This window comes from Ischnura elegans, chromosome 2 (genome assembly GCF_921293095.1).
Source record: "Ischnura elegans chromosome 2, ioIscEleg1.1, whole genome shotgun sequence".
Classification (NCBI taxonomy): Eukaryota; Metazoa; Arthropoda; class Insecta; order Odonata; family Coenagrionidae; genus Ischnura; species Ischnura elegans.
The window spans coordinates 99,360,451-99,387,060 of NC_060247.1; the positions used below are offsets into that span (position 1 = coordinate 99,360,451).

Here is a 26,610-nt window from a genome sequence, read left to right on the forward strand (position 1 = left end):
CAACTAAGTTGTCCCTTATTAAACGATCATTTTTTTCGTCATTTTCGAGTGATCACTTCAGCCATCACTAAGGTGATCACTCGCAAATGATCGTCGCCGGCAATTGTTTTTCGCGATCACTCTAATGATGAGGATTCCCATCACTTTTTTCATCACTCGCCTGGTCGCTTTTTCCTTCGCAGAAACCTTAACTGCAACACCATATCAGCCAATCAGAACGCATGCCCGTCGGACCGATTGCAGCGTAACGTTTGACAATCGTGGGAACAACATAGTTAAACACGATATAGGTATATTTTCGTGATACGGGTCCTATGGCAACGAACTGTGATGTCGGAAATGATGCAAAAAGCGGCGATGGGAGGGACCGTGTGATTCAGAAAAAACGATCACTTTCCCGGTCGCGAAAAGCGATCGCTGGAGTGATCACTTTACGCGACGAAGAAAATTATCGTGTGATTCCGGTTTTATGAAGATATATTCAGTTGAAAAAATCGCCTCACTTAAAAATATTTGCGACATATCGGATGATGTATTGTGATAGGAATTTCCTTTCCCTTTCTATTCGTTGCTTCCTGTTCTGAAGCTCCAACATTCTCACAATCATATTTTAATTACGAAAGAATTAACCTGACTGAGAACCCGAGAAGAATCCATTAACAGATGTTAATTGATCCTACCTTCTCTTTCTTGGTCTCCCTCTCGGTCTTCATCCATCTGCGTTTGCTTTTAGGACTTTCTTCATTACACTTCCGTTCATCTTATTCTTCTGCCCCTAACTTCACCAATAATATCATCGCTCCTGTATAGTTCTCGTGTCTCCGGATATGCGATATCTGTCGGATAATATATATCGTGATATTTTTTGAGCGGTGATTTTTTATGGGAGCATATTTTATTATATTTTTTCGTGATATTTATATCGGGCTCAACAATTTTCTATTTATCAGGAGATATGTCTAAGGATTTTATCGGAGAAATCGGATTTTCTTGGCCAATGATCTACAATGAGTATTCGAATCCCGATATATTTAATCAAATTGTGATATTTTCCGATATCTCGAGGTATGGCTCGGATAATATATAGTGATATTTTTTGAGTGGTGATTTTTTATGGGAGCATATTTTATTATATTTATTCGTGATATATATACCGGGCACACCAATTTGCTGTTTTATCAGGAAATATGTCTAAGGATTTTATCGGAGAAATCGGATTTGTTCGGCCAATGATCAACAATGAGTGTTCGAATCCCGATATATATGTAATCAAATTGTGATATTTTCCGATATCTCGAGGTATGGCTCGGAACTTCCTGGCTTGCGTTGTACGCAGATGGATGTAACTGCCTGATGGGAGGAGGGGGGGGGGAGGTGTGGGCAAAACACGGGAGTCCGGTCGGAAGGTGATGGTGCGAGGATAACGGAGGGAGAAGTTGGTTGATCGCCCGCGCCGTCCGGTTCGTGTGCGGGGGCGGACGAGAGGTGCGACCCGTCGGGGAATGCGCGCGAAAGCGGCATGAGTCTCTGCAAGGACACGGTTGGGACGGATTAAGGAGATTACACCTGACTGTGTGGTCCCAAATGAATGCATATTTCTAGACTTTCGTTAATACTGTTGAAAAAGAAAATGGGAAACCTAATCGGAGATAACCTTTGTACGATTTTTCATTCATTAAGAAATAGAGAAAATATTACACTGCTGTGGGGTCGTTCGCCATTTTTTTTGTTTATTTAAATGAAGTTTTATAAATAAATAGATATGTATTTTTTATTTTTTGATCCTAAGCTTCCTTTTGGCGTTATTCGCTAAGAAAAATCGACGGCCTTAACCCTTCTGCACTTAGGCGGATCTAGGGGGGTGCACGGGGGCACGTGCTCCCCCCCAGACCCTTAAAAAACATGTAAGATTTTTAATACGGTCCCATTATCATTGCGTTCGTTTTGTATTACGAGGTATCCTTGTGCCCCCCCAGAACATAATCCTGGACCCGACCTTGCTTGTGCCCCCCCCCCCCCCAGAAAGAAATCCTGGATCCGCCCCTGCTTCAGCAGATAAGTTGATGACCTCACGAACTCATGACAGGCGTGTCACGTCTCAGCTACTCTTCTGTTTTGTACATGCGCTTGTTGTAGTTTGTTATTTTTTGAACTCTTACTATCGATTCACTACCCTAATACTCAGATATCTCGATGAATATCCTCTGTTTAACTTTTATTGTGATTTGTTTGACACAATTGACCTTTCATCAGTCACAGATCAGAGTCATTAATTAATTATGGTTGTTTTTTTACATTATTTCAACGTACTGTTATGCATTTCCTTCAATCTCTTTGGAAGTATTAGGATATTTGAATGCCATTTTCAACCTTGTTTTACTTTTGGCAAATTTAATCAAGCAGGTACTACAAAAAGGCTACGTGATGAAATTTCGATGAAAATGATATTAAGGTCGTGTTTCGGTTGATTTTCGTTAATAAAATGATTTTGGTTACTGGGTCACCACTTAAAGGCCCCGGGTTCATGCTCTGCGTTCAGCGAAGACTTGATATTACGTTGCCTCGTGAGCTTGACGTCTTAACTTCCACGCATCAACGCTTTTATTTAATATATGAAAACTATATAGTTTCTACTCCGTAGCTGAAATATTTTCCTGGGGGAGACATTTACCTACAGCTTCAGTGAGGGCAACTACCTGAATCCAATCACCGCAAACTATTAACTAATCAGCAAAGACCTGGAAAATTAATTTCCTTAACTAAGCTTAAAACATACATAATATGTCATTTATATCAAGGCATTCGTTCTACAGTTTCAAATCACTAAACACAATTGTATTGTCTCCAAATTTTGCTTTTTTTTTCAAAATTTTGGCGTCCATACTCATGAAGAGTATCCTCGGAGGAAGTAAACACGTAGAGTCCCGTTCAAGTTCTGTGTTTCAGTAAACGTTTCCAATCTGGTAGTATTCTATCGGAGGGGAACTTTGACTCTGTAGTCCTATTCTGTGAAATGAACAGTGCCTTTGTCGATTTTGCGCAGAACGGACGTGAATCTGGTCGTCGGCGATTCGAAGTGCTTTGATTACTCGACGCCGATTGTCTGAAAGAGAGGAGCTCTGACTGAGAGAGGACTGGTTGTGAGTTGGAGTGAGAGGGCGGAGGGGGTGGGGGATAGTGAAACCGGACGTGTAGGGGGGAGGAAGGAGGGGGGGGGGGCGTGTCTCGAAACAAAACAAGTCAGTGGCGCTTACATGATACCGTCCCCTTTCCCCTCCCCCTCAAACTCCCACCCCTCCCTCTCCCACCTTCCCTACACCTTCGAACTTTCCGATCTGCCTATACCTTCCCGCGAAACAAGTGAAAACGAACCATTGTCGGAGGGGAAGTTAATTCAGGCGGGAAAATATCGAACGAAAGTGCTGCTCTTGCGGAAATACTCGTAAAATTGGGGATAAAAATAGTCCCCGCTATTTAGTGTCCCTCTGATTTTAAATCTTTTATCCTAAAATGTATGCAGCCCCAGTTGAGACAGTCAACTGTTAATGTAAATGTTCCAATACTGACCTCCTGTAGAAGGAGCTTAAATAAAATTTCTGGTATTGGATAGTACTTGATATCATTTCAGAGATGTTTTGCCGTCGACTTTATGTATTTTATCCAATATGGCTTACTTTTGTCGCTCTAAGGAAGATTTTCGAGTTTCCCTTGACGTGTATCTAAATTTCAGACCATTGCAATGCCTGACGGAAAACTTCCCAGTGATAGTACCAGCCGAAAATGCATGTAGTTCAGATAACTTATTACTTATTCAGAAAATAATCCACTCCTAAGGACATTAGTGACCATGGCCCGCTTTATATAACGCTTCTCATTTTTTAGGCTGTCCACGCGGAAACAAAAGTTGTGACTGAAATTAGTCCTCCTCAGTTTTAGTGCCCCTTCTGATATTATTCGTGCTATCCTATAATGTATCAGAAACACCAAAGATTATTTATCTATTTGCGTTCCTTTACCGCTCTTCTTCATAAGAAATTCAATCGAATTAGGACTTAAGGCCAAGGGAAAGTTTGGTTATGTGCAAAAAGTATAGTTTTGGCAGGGAGTGGGTGCAGGGAGGGTGAGTTGTAGCAAGGATGTAGTTGTAGTGCTATTTTCAGCTGAAAATGCATATAGTTAAGATATTTGATTACGTCGCCGGAAATCCACCGCTAAGGACATTATTGCCCTTTTAGTTTCAGTGCCACTCTAGTGTTAATCGTGTTTTCATAAAATGTATCAGAAACACTGAATACATTTTAAGTTTAAGTCCCCCTCTGATCTTAATCGCGTCATCCCAAAATGTACCTGAAACACTGAAGACTATTTAAGTTTTAGCGCTCCTCTGATCTTATTCCTGTTATCCTAAAATATATCAGAAACACTAGACTATTTATCGACATATGTTCTTCTAGCACTCCTTTGAAAAAGAACTTGAAATGAGTTAGGACTTAAGGCTTTTATCCAGGGAAAGTTTGGTGAAGTGCAAAAAGTATCTACAGTTCGTATTAGTATGGAAAGGGAGGAATAGGAGAGGAGGGTGAGCTGTGGCAAAGGCGCCGGCGGCAGAGTCAGCCTTGGCGGGGAAGGGGTTGGCGACCGCGGAGGGGAGGGCCGGTGGAACCGCCAGAGGTGGGGTGGGGGGTATAGGCCGAGGAGAGCGGGCAAAGTTGCTTCTTCGCTCGCCGGCTATTGCGGGCCAAGACGCGGCGAGAGAAGGTTATCGGACGTCCGCGGGGCCTTCCCCCGCTGCCGATAAACGCGCGACCATTTCGCCCGCAGACCGGCTGGATCGACGGCGCGGAAAACCGATTGGGAAATAGCGAAGCTTCGCCGCTACGGAATTTAGAGTTCTCCCGCGTGATGGTGTGTCGAAGCCGTGGAGCTGTGTGAAATGCCTCCCCTTGAGTTCCCTTACGGGACACGTGGGACGCGCAATCCTACCGAAAAAGTGATGTTGGTGATGTATTAAACGTGAGGTGGTGCCGCAAAAACTTCTGACGTGTGTAGTTGTATCGCGTAGAAAAGTTTCGACGACTCCCTAGATGTCTTGAGATTCGAACGCATGCCTTCCGGACCGGAACACCTGCACCTATCATACTCCCTAGAGTGATCGAAAGCCTATTTGATAAGGAGGGTTAAAATATTTCCGTGAGGGTACGCAAGGAATCAAGTAGAATCGGCATTGTCCGCTCTATTCCCATATATAATCATTTTTATCCCCTCAACCTACTCCATTCTTCACTGTGCAAGCCCCCCTCAAGCTTCCTCTTTGAATAGGCAATAGTTCTCCGTCGCTATCACAATCCCTTCCTCCTCTTGTGACCCCAGTGACCTAAGACGGGTGAAGACGAAGAGCCGCTCTGAGAGGAGACCTCAGAGAAACAGCCAGCGGGAGAGTCGTGTCTATCTCCTTTCCTATCCCCAAGACGAGTGAGTCTTCCGTTCTCCAGGCGAGACCATATCCTTCCTCTCTCAAATCTCCCCCGCCTATCCTTTCCTCTTGCATCTCATACCATAGCCTCCATCGTCTTATCCGCAAAACCTCCCATTTCCCACTCCCCGCCTACCCGGCCCCCATCTCCGCTGTCTTCCCTGACGCCCACTACTCCCCCCCCCCCACCACCCTTTTCCCGTGTCAAACCAACCCGCTCCTCCTCCTTCCGTCTCTTCGCGAGAATAGTTTTGCGGAAGACGGACTCGCGCCGACTACACGCGGCATGTCGCGGTGTTGGGGGAGTCCGGGAAGGGAATAAGTTCGCGCGAGTCGTCTGTGTACTTACGCGTTTGTTTTTTTTAAATCTCCGTCGGGGGTGTGTTTGCTTGTGTGCAGCTATTCACCTGCCTTGAGGGAGGCGCTCTTGTTGTGTTTGCTCTTTCATCTCGACGGGTAAGGTAGGTTGGTATTTTGCAAATCATTCCGAAGCGTTCCCCTTCGTTCATAGTATTGCTATTCTAAGATGCATTCATTCCTTTTCCCAGGAATAGTTCTCGGGTTTTCCACCGTGTATTGTTTTGGGTGAATACTCCCATCGTTTCAACGGCTTAGTCTGCCTTCGTCTTGAGGAGTACAATATTTCAGGGGTTATACCCCTGAAAACGATGGCAGACTTAACTGTTGAAACATTGCGACCATGCACCCAAAACAAGACCTGATGTGAAAGCCGAGAACTATTCCTGCAGATCATACGTCGGGAAAAACTTAAATTCTACATCCCTTTCTACCTTTCCCAAATTAGGTCCTTCAGTTCCTTGATTCTCTTCTACCTGGAGTCCTTCTGTATCTGCCCAAAAAACCTATCTCTTGATCTTCCTACAAGGACTTTTCCTTCAATATTTTCCTCTCTCATCTTCCTCACTTAACTGCTATTATGGCATAGCCTGCCCAATTCACCTTTCTCTAGTGGAGGGTGCTTAATAATCTCTGTCTTTTCCTGCCCTTTTCCCCTATTCATATCGAATTTCCTTCTTCAGGTCGTCACAAAGCTTAGTAATTTTTATTTTCTCTTCTCTCTAGTATACTCCACACAATTCCCCCCTTTCTTAGATCTTTCTTCCATCCCTATTTCGAAGTTTTCAGCACCACCTCTTCACTCATTACGTGCTCTACCTACGCATATTGTCTATCTTCTCCAGCTGTTTCTTTTCCTTGCTTACCATGCAACGAACTTCCTCATCCTATCCGTCAATCTCGGCCTATCTTAGACTACCTTAACTGCTAATTCACTTAAGTTAATGATAGTAATAACCGCGACGGTGGAGCTACTTCGGAGCCATTGAATTTCTTCCCGCATACACCATACAGTGTACCTCTCCTTCATTAACCCAAACGGAGTGAGGTCTGTGTCGTAAAAATATCACAGTTTTCATGGTGGATGCATGATAAAACAGTTGGTCGCACTACAAGTCTTCTCTTTTGAAGCAACTTCTTTCAAAAGTTTTATTATTTTCTCGTAAAATGTTATTCCGTCATATTTTGCCATGTGCCGATAAAACTTTTTATTGAGATAATTTTATTTACGGAATCGTTTTTCCGGAACCGAATCGGTACTGAGTATGAAATTTGCAGTATCCGATTAAAAGTTTTATCAAAGGCGCGATGCGTATCGACGCTGTTGCATCATTGACAAATTTCTGATTTGTCAACGTGGAAACGCGTCGTGTGTTTAATAAAGTTTTATAATGCACCCGCAAAGTATCTCCCAGTTGTGATGGGACGAATCTACCACATCTCACCTAAAACAAATAGTTTAATTCAATACTGATTAATAGACCTCTTTAAATTTGATTTTAAATGTACATCTCTCTTATTTTTACAGGAATCAGAACCTGTTGGAAAGATGCTAATCGGAGGCTGAATTCTCACACAGTTTGGTTCACATTATCAAGTTATTATCAGGAACTTAAACAGCTACCTCCCGGAGACACAGATCTTCAAACGGAAGAGGATTTGATTCTGTCAAAATTGAAGAGGCATTAATTGGAATACCTCTCCCTTCGTTTTTTCCGGAAGGACTGTAAAAGTAAGGAGAATTACACGGAAATGCATCAGCTCCCGGCAGAGTTCCGGAATCGTTGAAGACCAGGGGAGCATCGTGATTAGTGTTAAAACCCGATCATCTCACCCAGTTAATGCGCGGTTTATTTGCCTAATCTGCTTCAACAAGAATAGTGTCGGAATCGCTGGAGACCGGGAAAGTCCAGTGATCATATCCGAGACATTACCTCCAAAAGTTTCTGAACGCCCTACTGTCGTGGGAGTATCCAGATCACAATCGAACCGAATCCTCAAATCCAGTTTCTGTTCGACTTCCTACGACAGTCTCGCCAACCTCCATCGGTTCCTGTCCTTTCCGCTACTGTTAGGGGCGCGCATGCGGGGGTGTAACCCCTCTCTGCGCGTCGGTAAAGGAGCAAACGCCCCCCCCTCTCTCTCTCTCCAAACATTCTCCCACCCTCCCTTCTCCGGAAAATTCGCTGTCCTCCCCCGCCGACGGTTCGTCTCCCGCCGCCGCCACCACCACCGTCGACGGCGACAATCATTCGCGTTCCCACCCCTTCGGCGGGCATCATCACTTCCACCCCGTCCCGCGCCGTGCGAGGATGCAAGTCCGGCGTCGCGAGGCGTCGAGAGGTGATGTCAGACTTTACCGCGCATCACACCAGGAGGAGCTATACGCATAGGACATCAGCGCGAGAGAGAGTAATAGGGACCACTTGTTTTCCTTTAGTCGTGAGGGGAGTTGTCAACTTACTGCTCCCTCACTGTTCTTCTCCCTCAAGTGATTGGATGCAGTCTGCTTCAGAAATAATCCAGAGAGTACACGCGACGCGGTCATGTTCTAGGCTCATCTATTGAATAATCCAGAGCCATTCTTTCTTCAAGCTTTTTCATCGTGTGTCTCACGTGTGCTTTGCGTCTACAATGGTGTATGGACATAAATAATCAAGAGAGTAAACGCGACGCGAACGTTTTTTAGGCTTACCTATTAAATTGCATTAAAACGCTTTTTCATCGAGAGTCTCACATGTGCTCGGAGTCTACAACTGTGTCTGATCAGAAGTAATATGGAAAGAGGAGAAAAAGGCGTGAAAATTGGTTACGCCTACTTGTGAGAGATTTTTTGCGACGAGAGACTGAAAGAGTGTGTGACTATTCCTATCTATATTCTTCACAAATTTTCCCTGGAGCATGTAAGAGAGTGAACACAACGTGAACATTGTTTACGCCTGCCTGTAAGACATTGTTAACGTCGTGTTTTTTCTTCGCGTGTTTGTCGACGGGAGGCGAAAGGTGTGGGGGGACAATTTGAATCTGCATTCTCCTCATATTTTTTCTTCAACGTCTCGTCCCTGTTCGTCCATGTTCGGTGGGTTTTCGTTCCTCAGTGAGTCAGCGAGTTGCTTATTATCGAGGAGCTAAGTTATTGAACATTGCCTGGAGTGTTTATGTCTAAAAGAGTCCAGTTGCTGGCCAGTGAAATGACCTGAGTGATATAGTTAAACTTGAGGTATAGGTATTTTATGCACTTGAGAAGATCATATTAATAATGTATCCTCCCAGCAACGGATACAGTGATCTCTTCGTGACACCTTGGTTGGCGTGAATTCAAGACTGAAGAGTTAATGTATTTTCTCAGGAATTGTGCGTGTTCAACCTATCACCCTTACGAATTGAGGAAAGTGTTTCTAATTTAGGAAAAGAATTACCGATGACTTTAGCGAGGTGTGCTACCGCATTATCAATGGACTTCCATGTTACAGTATTAATATAATAAATAGGCTGGGACAACATTGCTTCTCTTTGGAGAAGGTATTTTTCGGAGAGGGCATATATTATACCTGTAGAATTTTTCGACACAGAAGCAAGAGTATAGAGTTTCTCATTAGCCCCCCTGTAATTATTCGTGCTCCACATCTAAACTTACATCCTCTAGTCTTCGAGGGGGGTCCTGCCCCCCGGTGGGACCTCTTACCCCGCCTCGCGACGACGCCACCGTGGCCATCTCCCTTCTTACCTGTCATGATCTCCGCCCTGGTCACCATCTCCATAGCAACTTCTGAGACGGCCAGGTGCTGCACTTACGGCGAGGCGGACGCCGCCGCCCCCAGCCCCGTGAGGGGGCCACCCTCCGCCACCGGGGGCGGCGATGGCGAGGGGGCGGAGGACGGCGAATGCCCTGGGGGCGGATGCCCTGGAGGTTCCGCCCTGTCGTACGGCTCGGCAGCGGCGGCCTTTGCGCCCGCTACCCCGGCGCCACCGCCGCCCCTGCCCGCAGAGGAAGGGACGCAAACTCCGCGGCAGTACACCGTGGCCGGCTCCGAGGACGGAGTTGCGGTGGCGGCGGCGACTCCGTCGGCTGCCGACGGATCCTCGGTGGTGGAGGGACACGCGCCCCCGGAGAGGGATACGTGGGACTCTTTCCCGCCCTACATCAAGACCACTTCGACCCTCTTGTGTGCCATCATCCTCGGTGTGGGTGTTGCCGGCAACGTGATGGTCCCGCTGGTGATCCTGCGTTCCAGGGACATGAGGAACTCCACCAACGTGTTCCTGGTCAACCTCTCCGTGGCGGATCTGCTGGTTCTCCTCCTCTGCACTCCTACGCTGCTCGTCGAGGTTCACTCGCGACCGGAAGTGTGGGTTCTGGGACCGCATATGTGTGAGTGCCAATTCGCGTATTCATTTTATTCCTTCTGACGTCGAATTTATATTTATCTTTAATTGGCAAAAGTTTGCTCATACCTAAATCAATAAACAACACCATCCGTCAGCGGAGGATGAGGGCTCTTTCGTTGCGCTTAGACAGACTAATGCGTCTAGAATTGTTTAATATGTAATTTTCGCATAAAAACAAACGATTTTTATTTCTCCTGGTAAATAACATTGAGGAATTCTTCTCGGGTTCTCAATCATGTTAAATTGAGTCGTATAGGCTTTATATATTTATAGGAAGTTTCAGAAGACGACTCATCTACCATTTTCAAGGCGAGTAATTCAATGAATGTTCAATTATTACGTGATTAATTACCTTATCGAACAATTGAATATGGTTTCACCGCAAGTATAGCCTACTTTTTGGATAATCCATTAAATTGGTTTGCTAAAAAGTATTTTTTCGTACGTCACCATTATATTATGCTTATGGAGGGTTGGTGCATTATTTTTATCTTACTTTTATGTTGGTTCGCGTTTAAATTCCGGCTTTGAGGGAGATTTGTCAGAGATTGTTCGATCCCCGCTTTAGTGAATTCAAGATTGCAAGTCCGTCCGTCAGATGGGATGTTAAGCCGTAGTTCCGTTTGCGTCTTTCGTTATGAACGGGCCTGCTGACGTCGGGTTTCTCACCTCCCTTCCTTGCCTACCCTTGGCACAAATGACCCTTAGTGAAATGGTAATTGCCCTCCTCCAAATAGAATACAATACCATTATTATTATTGAGGCCTTAATTAGCCTTAATTTTCTTCCAAATTTTATTTTAATATATGAAGAATTAGCCGTTGAGATACTTTTAATAAGAAAACTTTTCCTGAGAAAACTTAGAAAAAAAAAGTTTTCTTTATGCGAACCTTTCAGCACTTTATAGTTTCAGCACTATATATTTGGAATTGTTAGGTTATCTGGTATTTAATTGCCTTATCAACCAATTTCGTGAAATGACACGCAAATATAGAGTGTTATGTGCTGCAAAAAATGGAATTTGGAGTAGGCAGTGGGATTAAAAGTTCCAATTCGAGAACTTCCTCGAGTTTACCCCCCCTGTGCGTACGAACAATTCGTGGGTCTTTAAATTCTTTAAAACAAACTTGGTCTTTCTATTGTTGAATCTTTTTTTTATTTAAACGAGCTGAGTTTTTTTCAATATTTTCATCTCAGAAAATTTTTCTAAAAGAACTGGTGCTTCTTTAAATGTTCCGAATCTTGTCTCCATTGGAACCTTCTATTTGTTAAAGGAGCATATTGGAAATCTTTTACCTGTTCCCCGAGACTTGACGCTATGGTTATTACTATACATTATAAATTTAATGACTTCCTTCCTCACGCAATGAAATCAATTAAGCGATTTAAAAAAAGAAATATTTTTCAATTGAAAGTGTCAACATTTAGTATACCTACCAACTAACTTACCTATCTAATTCTGCGCCATATTTTCTTGGGTAAACTTATATCGATGATGGGATTCTCTTAAACTTAGGAGGTTGGATGTCCAGCCAACCTGAATCATAGGAGTGATAAAGTAACTTTTATCAGAGGATTTATTGCGGTCAGCCTTTAGGGATAAATTCTTTATATTCTGAGTGAGATAAAAGATAACTATAAAAATCGTCATAAACTTGCTATTACGACTTTACTTTTTACCTATATCAGAAAATACCTTAGTTTTACTCCACTTTTGGAGCATATTTTTTCCGATGTTTATAGGTTAAAGAGCAAAAGAAAAATATGAGGGAAAGCGTATTCACTACGGCTTCCCATGGCATTCCCATGCCGCAATTTTTTCTTCAAATAATTCTAAATGCCAGCAATGTATAATAATTACGTATTCCTTCTAATTGATGCAATGAACTACGCGTTACTACTATTGAAATAGCTTAAGCTGTGCCAAAAATATTTGTGTTCAAGTCATATGCTGAGGAAATTTTTAAACGACCACAGTTTGTTATGTCTAAGATTTATTTATCACCGAAGTATTTTGTACGCATTGTTCAACGTTACAATAATCCCTGGTTAAAACTGCGTGTGATTTAACAAGCCTTACAATATGTCCGAATTACCATGAGAAAAGAAATGCGGCAGGCTTCGAAATATGTATTACACTTATAATATACATATATCATTTTATATACATATATCATTTTTGGTAAAAATTGCTTTTGATAGGTTTGATTTTGCAGGAATATTCGTCTTCTAGCGTTCGAAAACTTTGGATAGCGCAGGAATCGGATGTCATGTCTCAGCGTGACATACATTCTTTATTTGTTTAAGTTTCTTTGAAATGGAATGATATCATTTCCAATGCGGTGTGCGTCATTTTTATCTCGACGCGAATTCTCATAGCTATTGTGGTCTAGACTTCCTGCGGATTCTCCTCTTAAATGTTTTCTCGGTGCGGTTGAACTCCGCTTTGTCTCACGATTTGGGTGAGTTGTGTTGAGAAACATCTTGGCAGTGAAAATATTCTGTAAATAAGAAACGATTAAAAGAAAGAAGACTGATCATTCGAAGCGTCGGTTCCGATGCCCTAATGCTTTAGCATTCTTGCTGTTGTCTATATTTACGCTCTCGAGTTGAAAATACCCGCGAGCACAACAAACATTGCCCAAGAATATCTGGAGTTATATTTAAAGAGTATTTCGTCAGCCCGCCGTCTATGAATGCTTTCGTTGTCTAAAAAATGTGTGTACCTTTTGCTGTGCTGGAAAATTATACGGAATCTCGAAGTTTAGCGTAACATTTAGGTAAACGCGTTGTTTTTTCATTAGTTAATATAATGCGGTGCATTTAATCCGTTGTCTATAGATTTCATTGCCTTGTAATTCATTCTAAGCGTATGTAGTAGGGTAAAATTGCCTTATTTGAAAGTTGATTTGACCACCTTTCTCAATTAATATGGCATTGTATAGCAACCAAACGACTAGGGAAGTCCCTCAAATGTCACGCCCAGATCTCTTTGAAAATTTTCCCTGTGATAGGAAATGCATACTCATGAGATATAGTTTTTGTTTCAGCTCAATAGATAAAAAGATAACGCTCAATACTTTTCGAGATATATTTGCGACGGAAAGTAACAGGAAGACGCCTTCTATGCAACCCGTAGCGCAACAAAAAAACCTTACACTTTGTTGCTAGGACGAAGAGCACTGACGATGTATTGTTGTGCTGTGGTTTGCCTTGATTTATCAGTCTTCCTGTTACTTTCCGTCGCTAATATCTCGAAAAATATTTAGCGCTGGTAGCTGAAACAAAAACTACACCTCACGAGTATCCATTTCCTATCAACCAACAAAATTTGAACGAGAACTGGTGGTGACTTTTGAGGGACTTTCCTTGTAAGTAGTACAGAGGACACTGAGATGCTTAGACCATCTACTTACTGTACTCATTGAGGTGCTGAGTCACTCTCTATGCATCACTTATCGAATCATTTGACTTGAAACTTCACCAGTGTTCTAATAATATTCCACTACATCCGTCTGGTGTTTGAGGAGGGTAAAGTTATTTGATTTCGATTCTTAGGAGATGTTTAGGGTTCAATGGGGTCATTCACGTAGACGCGAATCTTAAAAAAATTTGATGAAGCAGGCCTTCAGTGAAAATTCGTCGGGAAAGTAAATTTCGACTTACGAAAGGTTTACATTCCAACGCCAATGTATAAATACACGTGGCCAAATAGGCTTCTCCTTGAGACACAGAATTTCTCTGGAGCTTTAAGAGACTTCTAGAATTTCGCTATTAGTTGAAGTTCAGAGGCGAATGTCGATATCCAACTTCGACAATGCCATTCGTGAATGATATATATCACCATTCAACTGCCACGTCGCATTAATAAAATCGCTTTTCATGGGGGAAATAGGCAGTCATTATTCCATAACACATATTAATGTGTTGTAATTATTACCTATGAACTATTAATGGCCTATGGAGACAACATTTTCTGTTCTTTAAAGTCTTCAAATGACTAAATTAATTAATATCTAGAGAGGAAAACATTAAAACACATCAAACAATGATCGCGTCGAGTTTTGAAATACGTTGTAAGAAAAATTCTGAAAAAAATTAATTCCATATGTGCTTTTCCAAATCCTCTCGAATTTATTATTTTTAACCTGCCCAAAATGTGATTAAAAATATAAACTTGCCAAAATTCCTGTATTTGGCTACATGCTAACCCAAAAACGACAGATTTAAGCCATGATAAAATAGGTCAACTTCACTTAATTTAGCGGAGCTACGGAGTTCAGAACACAAAAAGGGCGTCTGTTGACACCCAAAAACTTAAAATCACGTAACTCTACTTATTTGAGTCTTTTAAAGAATTTTTTATTATTTTGTTGCATAATTTTGTATGTAAAATGTAAATTTGCTTATTTCTTCCATTTTTTCCAGTCGAGAAAACTCCGATTTATTTTGAAATTGACCAGTAGCAAGGAAATAGTTATGCTAAGCGGGAGAAATAAAACAGTCTGAAATGGTTTATTTAATTAAATTTTATTAAATGGTTTGATTCTCAACAAGTTTAGATTCACAATGCTCAGCTGCTGTAAAAAAGCTCTTAGCGATAAGGTGGTCTGGACATTCGTATTGTTATGGTGGTACTCACTTAGAGAATGCGAAGGTTAGTGTGGATGGCATTGGTACGGGATATTCGCTATTATTTACACTAGCGTACGCGTAGTAAATAGAAGTTATAGGGATGGGAGGATAACTTATTTTTCCGTGTTTTTCAAACGAATAATATATACGTTTTTCTACAAACTGAAAAAAACCGTTGATTTCTTCGATTAAATGATTTGTTGGTTAAAATTTCGATTTTTATTTAATTCGAGATTTTCATTTCGATTAAAAATCTATTTCTCGAAAAATGGATGTACACCTACATGTTTACGCACTGGTATGATACATTTTTTGTACAATAAAAAGAACTCGTTGATTTTTTCGAATAATCGATTTGTTGGCTCAAATTTCGATTTTTGTTGAAAATTCGAGCATTTCATTTCGATTAAAAATCTATTGCTCGATAAATGGATGTACACCTACATGTTCACGCACTGGTATGATCCTTTTTTTGTACAATTAAAAAAAGACCCGTTGATTTTTTCGATTAATCGATCTTTCGGTTCAAATTTCGATTTTTGTTGAAAAGCGAGGTTCTCATTTAGATTGCTAGAAAAATCGATTTTTAATCGAAAGACTGATAGCCTTTCATCGAAAGATGGATAGCCTTTAATCGAAATAGGGATTCAATCGAAGTAGAGATAACCTTTCTAGTACTACGCGAAGCGTGACGAGTTATTTTCTTCCGCTCGACCAGTCAACCATTCGTGTGCTTCCGCGCGTGCTGCGAATGCGTTGAAGAGGATGGGGTTAACGTAGTGTGGGCAAGGTAACCGTGAATCATCGAGACTGCTCCGAGGAGAGGCGACCTGTTGTTGGGTCACCCCGTCGCGTCCCTTCGCGCGAGATCCCGCTAGATCTACTGCAGCCCTTTCGCGAGCTCCTCCGAGCATCCCTTTTAAAAATAGCCACGACTCCCACGATCCTTTCTTATTCTTCGTCCTCTCCTTCCAGATCCCCACACAGAGCTTGCGTGATTTATTCAACGATTCTGGATCGAAAGAGGGGCTTGCATTCCTTTTACGTAGGACGTATTTCCTAGTAGTCCCTTGGGTCTTTCCACTCCCTTTCTTCTCGTGGTCTCCTCCGCATCATAAATCACGTACTTATAATCATCCCCCACACCGTTCTGCTCCTATTATCATCCAATATATGACGCTCGACCAAGAAAATTTGTAGTTAAGGAAGTCCTAACGAGATATGAGATACATGCCTTTTTCTTAAAAATGGCTAAAAAAGTTCCGTTAACTGCGCTTTATCAACAAACAGAAAAGAAATAGGGTTTTCGGTGCTTTGTATTTAGTAAACGGGATAAAAATTCTTAACCTTTTAACACTATCTCAAGGCGTTGATATTGAAAATTACAATAAAAATTAGAGCTTAAATTATTCTTGATTCTCCATGTTTTCCCTTTACACCACTCTCTTCAGCGGATTTTAGGATTTCTTTCCAAATCAAGGTAAAAAATGCCTGATTCAGGATGACTTAAATATCATAATTCGTGTTGATACAAAATTGGAATTTCCACCTCCTACCATCGCATTAGTGTCGAAGGCAATGAAATTAATAGTGAGGGATGTATGTGCAATGCGAAATTGACTTTTCTAATTACGAAATTGGTTGTATTCGGTTTCATATAGGTTACAAATGCAACTTCTTATTATTCCACTCCCACCTTTCCCCTTATCGTCATATTATATTTTCCGTTCGATTTGACAGACTCCTGCTCCCTTCGCCCCGAAGCGTGAATGCCCTTAACCTTTACACATGACGTAATTTCCCTAAAGTAAATGTTCATGCATTATTTAGGGCGACCAAACGTACCGCGTGAAACAGTTTTTCGGAGATGACTAACGCAAGCGTCAAATCTACGTAAAAAGTTCATGTTAGTGGTAGTGTCAGCAAAATATTCATTATTTATGCAATAACTGATTAATTTCACATACTGTTACCCTGATGTTAAAGTAAATTCTCTGGATCTATTCGTTTCCTTCAGGGAGCTGCTTTTTTCTCGTGACCTTGTTTGCAATATTTTTTCGCCGAAATGTTCAGGTGGAAGTGTCAGTGTGAATCATTTAAGAGGGTATTCTGTTCAATTGGAGGGAATGTCGTTCTGCGAGGCATTTCAATGGATCAAATTTCCAGAATGTCTTGATGTTCCTCATCTTTATTTCTTTCTTCGATGTTCGCAGTTCTCTGCGTGCATTTTAAACTCTAGATTCTAAGTAGGCGATTAAGGTGATTTAATTGCCCTCTTAATACCTTAAGATTCGGTGTTTACTCTCGAAGCTTCTGTTGTGCCGTTGGCTATTTAAATCTGCCCATTAATTTTGTTTTATTAGCCATAATGAATGAAAATGTTCAAGATAATTTCGGGAGTGGGTGAAAGGATTGATTCGGGCTTAAATTATTGCTTGATCTTGTAAAATTCCTTGCAAGAATGTCCTTTTATAACCTACTAGCGCGCAATATATCTACGGTTGTCTTTTGAAAGAGTAAAGTAGGATAAGAGAGAGATTTCTTAAATATGTATTTTAGAAGCAATGTGAATATGTTTATAAATGAAAGTGTCGTAATTTTTGCTATCGGAAATCTCATCCCTCGCTACCATGATTTTTCGTCAATCGGTATTGGAATCCCCCGTAGCAAGATATACCCTTATATTGGGAATCTACCCTTTTCCATATAGGTCTCTCAAAAAAGGACACGGGTTTTTTTCTAGCTGTAATTATTCTGTATCTATAATGACGTTCATATCGTTATTTTACTTTCAGTTGCCAAAACCAAGTGGTCCAAGTCTTCTCCAGTTTTCTGTGTTACATTCGGTATCGATTGCAATCGGGACCTTTCCGGATGCATTATTAATGTGTGGTGACAGTGGTGGATATCTTCTAAGAATTTTGTATGCCTACCGAGATTTTGTATATGATAGGTACCTAATCCAAACCAATGTGAAATAAGAGTTTTTACAAGAAATCTTCGTGTCACCTCTAACAACTTAAAAGGACTTGCGCTCGAAATCTCTTAGATAATTATTGTTAGGTATAGATTAGTTTCACTGCGTTTGTACGTTGCTTACTGTAAAGCTTTTTCAACTTGGTGGCTTATTGTATTCGGTTTGCCGTAATTGAAAGGGAATCGAGCTTAATCTCACAATTAGTGGAAATCCTCTGGTGTTTTGTCCCGAAGAACAATGTGAAATTATATCGCGCCGGCATAACTCCGGTTCACAGGATTTTCACAGCACACTATGACCCGTTTTAAACCAATGTGAAAGAAGATTAACTTAAAGAAATCTTCGTTTCACCTCTATCAAGTTAAGGGGAATTGTGGGTGAAGTATCTCGAAACATAACTTCCCGCTATAAATATTTTTCACTGCGCCAGTACGGTGCTTCCAATAAAGCCTCGCCAACATGATGGTATAATCAACCTAATTGGCTATATAATTGAAAAGAAATCGAGCTTAGAGTTTGTGGAAATTCTCAAGTTTTTTTGTATCAAAGGACGTATTGAAATTATATCGCCCCGGCATATTTCCGGGAACTCATTTTTTTTTACTCACCGCGTTTCGACTAAAAACGCATAATGCGGGCCCCGCCCCCTTCCTGGGTCTCTTCCGGACCGGTCGCTGTCCGCTGAGACGAGATAAGACGGACTGACTTAGACAACTCTTCGCCACGTCTTCCCCTCCTCCTCCTCTGTCTTCTCTGGCACTAGCACTCCGAACTAACAGAGGCAAGCGGTCCGAACTCGTCGTCTCAAACTTCATTGCCGCCTGTAGCTTTAGTTTAGACGCGGATGAAGGAGACGCTGGTAAACTGAAGGGGAGAGATAGATGGGCATTTTTATTGTGTTTCTCGCCATTTCCTTTGTGGAAGCCGCTTGCCGCCTTGTCCAAAGGTCGAAAAATCCTTTTAAGATATTGGATCCTTGCAGTGAAGTACCGGTTCACGATTCGAGAAATCTCCAAGAGTTTAGTATTAAAAGAAAGCAGGTGGTACCGCCTGTTTGTAACTATTTTTGGACAGTATTGTTTATAATTGTTGGAAATGGAGCCCATGGCTCAAAGCTTTATCTCTGCTGCCCTCGACAAAATATATTAGGGACCCACTCTACTGTAGAAATTCATTCTTTACACTTTCTTCCTTTTTTTCGCCTGTGGTGATAAAATTTGTCTTTATTTTCTGATAATGATTTCAAAAAGAGTGACGTGTGGACTTTTCATTCTAGTTTTTAATGTTATTTTGTTGTCGACATCTAAATTCAGGAATAATAAGCATTTATTCTCCAATAAATTATGTTTAAAACATTTTGTGAATGAATATCTTGAAATATTATCGTAACAAACATCAGTTCGCCCTGTGAAAGTTTTATAAAGATTGATTTAAAGTTTGTGGCCTAGTTTTTTTTTAACCATTGAATCTATAATTCTTCCTCAACTCTCTAAAAAGGAAGTGATAATAGCGGCTGCTTCTTATTGTTAGTGGACCTCCATTATCACAGAAAAGTAAAGGCACTTTGCAATTTCTACTCAGAGCATTTTAGCTTCAATTGAGTCGAGTGGAATTGGCAACATTTCATTATTTTTCTGTCTTTATTAGAGAAGGGAGCCTAGTAAACGCCATTGAATAGATGAATCCATGGATGTCTCATGTGCCATTAGGTTCTACGCGGGAGCACAGTCGCGAATGTAATTGAAAGTTTTCCAATGAAGCGTCCAAATTTAGGAACGAGTGTCATGAAGAGGCTTCATATAACCTGAACTCATCTCAGCATTCCGTTTGGAAGGTATTTAGTTTTATTACGAAGCTCTCAGACTGAGTGACAGCTTGCATAAGTTTGCTTCTTAATGTCCTCAGTTGGTAGTTTGTGGTTGGAATCTGTCGCAAAAGGGGAGCTCGTAAAACCGATTCATATTCCGATGACGCTGTTATTGGGGGAGAGGGAATTAAAGTGGTCGATTTTAACGAAGGTGGGTGTTGGATTCCGCGATGGCTGGAAATGACAAAAAATGACCCCGAGCCAAAACTCAAAAACTTATTTCTTTTTTAGTCGCTCGTTCAGATCTTTTGAAAAATTGAAATCTTTTTCAAGTTTAGTGGTTGCTTTTTCCGCCGGAAAGAAATTGTGTGTCTCATCAGCAGTATACATGCTTTTTCATTTATAACATGTTTAACGTTGGCATACATTCCTTTGGCTTTAGAATACCCGGTCCACTCACGTTATCGGTACCCCTGTAAATAATATTATGATGAGACCAAGTAACCCAATGGAGATTATTATCTTTTCGTTGTGGAGCTGCTACATGTTTTTATGCTCATAATAAGTCAATCCAATTTGAAGTTTCATTATGATATAAGGAAATTATCATGCAATACATAGGACGTCCCTCGATGATATGTGATTAAAAGTTATGAATTTCAACGTATAGATTTCAGGTACGAATTCTACCATGTCCTTCGAGGACATGAAGACCTTTTAATAGTTAATTTAGGATATAAAGTTGATTGAATGATTTAATGGTTAGTCCTGAGTTGGAATTTAAAATGAAGATAGGTATCTGCGTTTATCATCACAAAAAAATCTCGTTTTCCAAAAAAAATTTGCCTAATTTTCTTTGAAAATGAAGCAATTTTATACAAAAAGGAGATGATAATTTGTACTCATATCGGTTTTTTATTGTCTACTTCAATTTTTATGGAGAATGAAAAGTGAAAGTAACGAATTATCAATATACAAACGGACCATTATTCTAAAATGCATTTCTTTAATTTGAATTTCACTCTTTTTAAATTTAAGGTGGCGGATTTATCATGTTTCGCTTAGCGTAAAACATACTCTATAATTCTAACTTATTCAGTATTAACCTAGCAGAAGTTGTCGCAATTAGAGGATTTCTGGTGGTTTCAATTTTTAGAAATGTGTAATTTGAGCATTGAGACCATCGCGTTTTGCTAAGTTCACGAAGATTCGTAAATAAAATCCTCGAAATATTTACGATCGGAGTTACTAAGTCACTAATCTGCCTTCTTGTATCGGAGGTTGGATGGATTCGTGGCCTGGAAACAGTTATAGATTGTGAAACCTCGATTTTCTGTGTGGCAAGACGATTCTAGCTCGAAACAGGAACCGTGAGATGCAACAGACGTAGAACTTGATTCGGCGCCAGTTGCATATAAACGATACTGGCGCCGAGGATTTTCCGGCCGCCTCAAGCTCAATCATGCCCTGGTTCTCCATCGTGCAACAGGCCGCTTAATTTTTTTCAGCGAGCAATAGTTCCCGACCTTTAAGTCTGAGCGAGTGGAATGAATAAGCGAGAAAAATAATCAATCCCTCGAATCCTTTTGACTGAAAAGCGAAGTTAAGAGCAGTTTGAATTAGGCCATGAATAGATCTTGAACCACTTGTACAGAGGGTGAACCTTATTTAAGAAGCAGATGAGTAATTTGATATCCCTGCGAAAACCCATTGAATTGGTAATTGAAGGCCTTTAAGATATCTTTTCTTTCTTTTCCATCAAAGAGTGCGCACCTCTCAAAAGGAAATGAATTCTTCAAACGTTTTAATTATGATGAAAGTGCCTTGGTGTGATTAATTTTAAGTACTAATGGCAGGAACGGAGGTGAAGTAATAAATATTTAAACTCACCCTTAATTTGATTTCGTTTGGGAGTTCTCCGTTTCACCGTATTTCGTTGAAAGTTAGAATTCACCCCACATTCTCCCACTTTTTAAGCTATCTATCTATTAATTAACCTATTAATCTATTATCTAAATATCTATTAATCTATTATATAGATATCTATTAATCTATTATCTAAATATCTATTAATCTATTATCTAAATATCTATTAATAGATAGATAGCTTAAAAAGTGGGAGAATGTGGAGTATGGTTAAGCTCGTATGACATGCAACAGCTCTTGTATGGCTTGAAAGGAAGTTTGTACAATTTCTGAATTTGTAACATTTTTTGTAAACATGTCCTAACTTATCTGTTGAAATGCTGATTTTAATAATATTATAAACACTATGTAATCGTAATTATCAAGAGCCGTCGTCCATAATGTGGGGTGCTTCTCTTTTGGCTCAAGTCTCTTGAGATAAAAATTTTAGAATATTGTAACACGTATGTAAGGAATATTTCATCAAATTATTTAATATTGTATTTAATATTCTACTTTCTGTGCTTTACTTTTGTAAGCACAGGAAAAAATTTCCTGTTTCCCAAGTTTCTCGCAGGAGAGTGTGCGAAGCGATTTATGTACAATATAAAAGGCCTTGTGGGACAGAAATCGAATGGAATTTTAATCGCTCCATCCGACCCTTCAAGATGGTCACGCCCCGTTACGCTTCCCTTTGCCAGTGGGGATATTTCGGAGGAGAGAATTGATAAAAAAAACCAATGACCTTCGTTCGGGGAAAAGGGCTGAGATGAACGACTTGATGATTGGTCTTCCTTTGTGGGCAGTTCTGCGAACGATCGAGAAAGAGATGATGTAGGTTCCTTAAAGGTGCGGCGAAATTTTCGTGCAGTTTCGGTTTGTCGATTGCCTGTTAGGGTCAAGGCCGCACAAGGCCGTAACGGTGCTTTTGCAATGACATGGTTCCTCTTACATACTGAAGAATGTATCCCTGGTAATGCTAACTAAGGCCAGTGGAGACCTCAGTTGTTCTGCCCTACACTATGTGTATGCGATGCCTTAAAAAATACATATATCCCTCCTCTCTGACGTTGATGGCCAGTTATAACTTAAAAAGTATTGATTGCCGGTATCTGCTAATATTAAAAAAATTCATTGCATTAGAATCATTTTATTATTAACCGAAATTATCGTTACATATTAATCGAATTAAATGATTATTATTATTAATCGAAATAATTTTGAGCCTGGTCTTCAATCAAATGCGGAAGCTTTGCATCTCAGAAATCCTTACTATGCGAAGGACTTTCATATTTTTGATATTTATTTTTACGCAAAAACCTTTTGATATCAACTTCCTTGTGCATTTGAAATCACAAATCCAGCCAAAATAGCTTCATTTCGTGTTCAAGAAGACATAGTTTTACGGTTTTTTTTGGTATCAGTTACCTACATACCATTAGCGTGTTTAAAAATTTATGCCCATGCTATTGGAAAGTATTTACTGGTTTTCAAACTTGTTAAGTATGCATTTATTTATTCGTCATTGAGATTTCAACTATTCATAATTAATGTTTTATAACATTAACCTCAGGTCTGTTTGAAATCGAATGCCATATTTGTTGGAGTAAATGATTTATCACTATTCATGTTCTACTTATTTAGTTATTTAATTATTTTTTCATGTTCTAACCTAAATGTTGTAATGGGTGTATGTGCATACTTAGGTTTTCTTGCTATGATTGTTTGAGTTAACTTCAAGATTTCATTTCTATGCCCTGATGTGTTAGTTGTGCTGAATTCCATTCGGAAATATATGATATATTTTGTACAAGTTTATTTTGTGTTTTTTTGTATGTAATATTCATCTTATGTTCTTAATGGACAATTTGTCCAAGAACAATAAATATTATTATTATTATTATTACATACATCGGTTCATGGCAACATAGGATACGTCTCTCTCAATTCCTCGCAATACGATTATTGATGATCGAAATAACTGCGATCATACGATTGGGAAATCAAGTGCTTTAATTTTAGTTTCTCTTTTCGACAACGAAATGCGACAAAAGCCTTAGAAAACATAAACGTTACTTTCAAAATAATCTGTTTCTTTTAATCTAGTTGTAATCATTACCTTTCTGTTGTAAAATTAATTATGCTGCTAAATATCGTTTATATTGGCAACCAGGCGAGGCCATTGCGAGTATTAGCGAGAATTTTCGTTTCTAACAACTGTCATTCCGCGTGAAACTTTCTCCAAGCTACATTAAAGGCACTCTCTCCTTCATATTGAAGTCCCTGCTATTAAATATTACATGGTGGATTCGCAAGTTGACCTCCAAATGTGTAGTTACCTACCTCGCGTTTAAATGGGTTTATAAAATCACCACACGCGTTGCTAACAGGCAAAGCGATCCGAATTTCACCGGAAAATAAGGTATATCTGGCGTATTGAACGAAATAAATATTTATGAAGATGTGATCCATCAAATTCAAAACTATTCGAGGCGATTCCTCGCAAATGAAATCACAACAGTGCAAAATATAGACGAAAAGTGGGTCGCAGAATACTCATCGCCGCGTCGTGGACATTTTTGAAAACTTATTAATAAGCGAACAGAGTGGCTTCAGAAATCCTCCTCCTCTATTCAGCCCCCCTGCTTCTGTTGAGTGAGTCACATCGTTTGCCCATGTAGTTGACCGCACTCCTACCAGTTTTGGAATTATTTTCGTGTCGATAAATACGGCTTCCTTATTTGTCTCGTATCTTGACTATGTTAAACACGTATTTCTTCAAAGAGAACAAAAGAAATTGACGTTTTAGGAATGACTGGTATGATCCGCATCAGAATGAGGATCAAGACTTGATGCTCCCTCTTTTATTTCGCCCTCGACCTCTCTGGAAGTCACCGAGCAAACATTGACTACGCGACGCGTCGGATCGAACGAGAGGCCTTGTTGGAGACTTCCCGATTTCATGGAAATATTTGTTAGTCATCTGTTTCCGCCACACCTTTCCAGCGGGATTCATTGACAAAACATATCATTAAAGTATTGATATATACAGGATAGTTGCACTTTACCGCAATAGTGTGGTTTCCTATTTTTTTTAATTGTCTAGATCGAACGATTATTATTCCTGGAGAACGAATTTCACGCTTTTAGATTTTTAAATGACATTATCTATTTTCTGCGATTAAATGGAAGGTGAAAAATTTCAAGCGCACGAAAACGCGACGGCTAAGTATGAATGCTAGGAAAAGCCCGTGTGACGTCATTCTGGTTCCGGCTGCCGCTGTGTGAGGCCACCTTGGTCCGAGGCTATGAGCGCCGCTACGATGTAGGCGGCTAGCAGGTAGCGTTTGTCTTAAATAAGGATTATTAATACCCTATTAAACGAAGGAAAAGACCATAGGCAATTTTAATAGGTGATTATTAAGAGACGTTTCCCTGAGCTCTGTGCCTCATGCATGGATTGGTAATCTCGGACGATATAAAGCTCCTGACTACTCATAGTATCTAGGTGCCTGTGACGTCATATGTAGTCCCATGGTCGCCAATCTGGCCTTTTTCAAATGAGGTTTAAAATTGACCATTAACATTCGTCTAAAGTAGGATTTCTAAAACCAAATAATTTGTTTATTAAGAATACACTAATGGTGGGTAACGAATCGCAATCAATGCCTTTCGTTTGCTTTGACGAAGAACACTACCCTATTATTTAATATGTACGTCGCGTTTCGGCTCACAGAGCTGTTATCTAGTGCTAGAGTTCTTGCACCGAAGGATTGCGTAAAATTACATCTACCTTTTATTTCAATGTGCCAAACTTCCACCACATCATGCCTGAATTGATTAAACATATCATCAAAGCTTTAATCTCTAAGTTTGGTCGGTGATATTTATCGTTTTCCTTTGTTTCCTACAACACGCCCATTCAGGTGGCTTGCGCCGTGTAGAAGTAGATGTAGCAGTCTTCGATCAAGAATATTCTCCAAAGAATTGTTGCTGAGTTGAAAAAAGCGGTTAGTAAAAGCTAGCCCTTCTAGCGATTAGATCTTTCGGCGGATTTGTGGAGGTTTAGGTACATCATCCCTCGCTCAAACCTCATACTATAGGTGTAACGAGACTGAAAAATTCTTAGAAGCCGTGAGGCAGGTTCCATGTCATATTTTGAGTAAAATCTCAATGATCCCGGTCTTCCAAAAGTTACATTTAATTTGCTAATTCGAGAACTGCGCGCTAAATGTAAATGATATTGTAAGAAGGTTTTATAGTTTAATCCTAATTGGTCCAGAAATAAGGTTTCATAGTCTGATTTATTAAAATAATAATAAAATTGTGCTGGTAAATGTGGTTTGCTTCTTAGAATTTAGTTTTAAAACAAAAGATTAATTCTTTTTAATTAATCCAGACTCTAGCGAGTGTGTTTTTTTAGTCAGTGTACTGAATAATGGAGATATACCGTGGTTAGGTACGTTGACCAATCTGTATTATCATACCATTATACGAATCTGTATTGTTAGCAGACAGAAAAGGTAACCTAAGCGAAGTTAATTTTCCATTACTACCTGTGTGAGCGATCGGCTGTCTTATCTCCTGTTCACGAGGGAGGAGCAGGTGCTATGACGTAGGGAGTAAAGTGCGTTATTACGCTGGTACTCGAGGCATATGGCGTTTTTACAGCGGGATTAACTGCGCGCAAGGTTGTTGGCATAGGGGATGGAGGCATGAGTGAGTTAGCCCGAGTGCCTCTTGCCGAATTTCGGATAAGTGTCCTGCCCGTACACTCGTAATAAGCGCTATCTTCCGAGGATTTGGTATAATTTCGGCGCCCAGAAAATTGGACGATTGCTGGCGAGAGCGGAGTCGCTTCCACGTGTTCTGTTCATTCCAGCGATAAAAAAATGCGCGTCTCTCTTGGGGAAAAGTGTTCCGCCCACAAAAAAAACAATCCTATAAAAATGAGGGGGAAGGAGTGTATCGGGCAGAGTGGTGGAGAATTAGAGCCGAATATCATCACATCAGATTTTGGTCGCAGAGACAAGTTTCTGTTTTCCAGGTTATATTTATTTTTTAAAT

The 26,610-nt window shown here is 40.3% G+C and overlaps 1 protein-coding gene across 2 annotated transcripts in view; it reads left to right on the forward strand.

Moving 5' to 3' along the window:
* Positions 1 to 4,769: 4,769 nt before the first annotated feature.
* The window catches only part of LOC124154235 (growth hormone secretagogue receptor type 1-like), a 509,236-nt gene continuing 487,395 nt past the window's right edge, over positions 4,770 to 26,610 (forward strand). For both annotated transcript variants that reach the window (XM_046527829.1, XM_046527830.1), the window contains exons 1-2: positions 4,770 to 5,934; positions 7,359 to 10,202. In XM_046527829.1, coding sequence (XP_046383785.1) covers positions 9,563 to 10,202 — 640 coding nt within the window. In that variant the 5' untranslated portion in view covers positions 4,770 to 5,934; positions 7,359 to 9,562. The remainder of the gene's footprint in view (positions 5,935 to 7,358; positions 10,203 to 26,610) is intronic.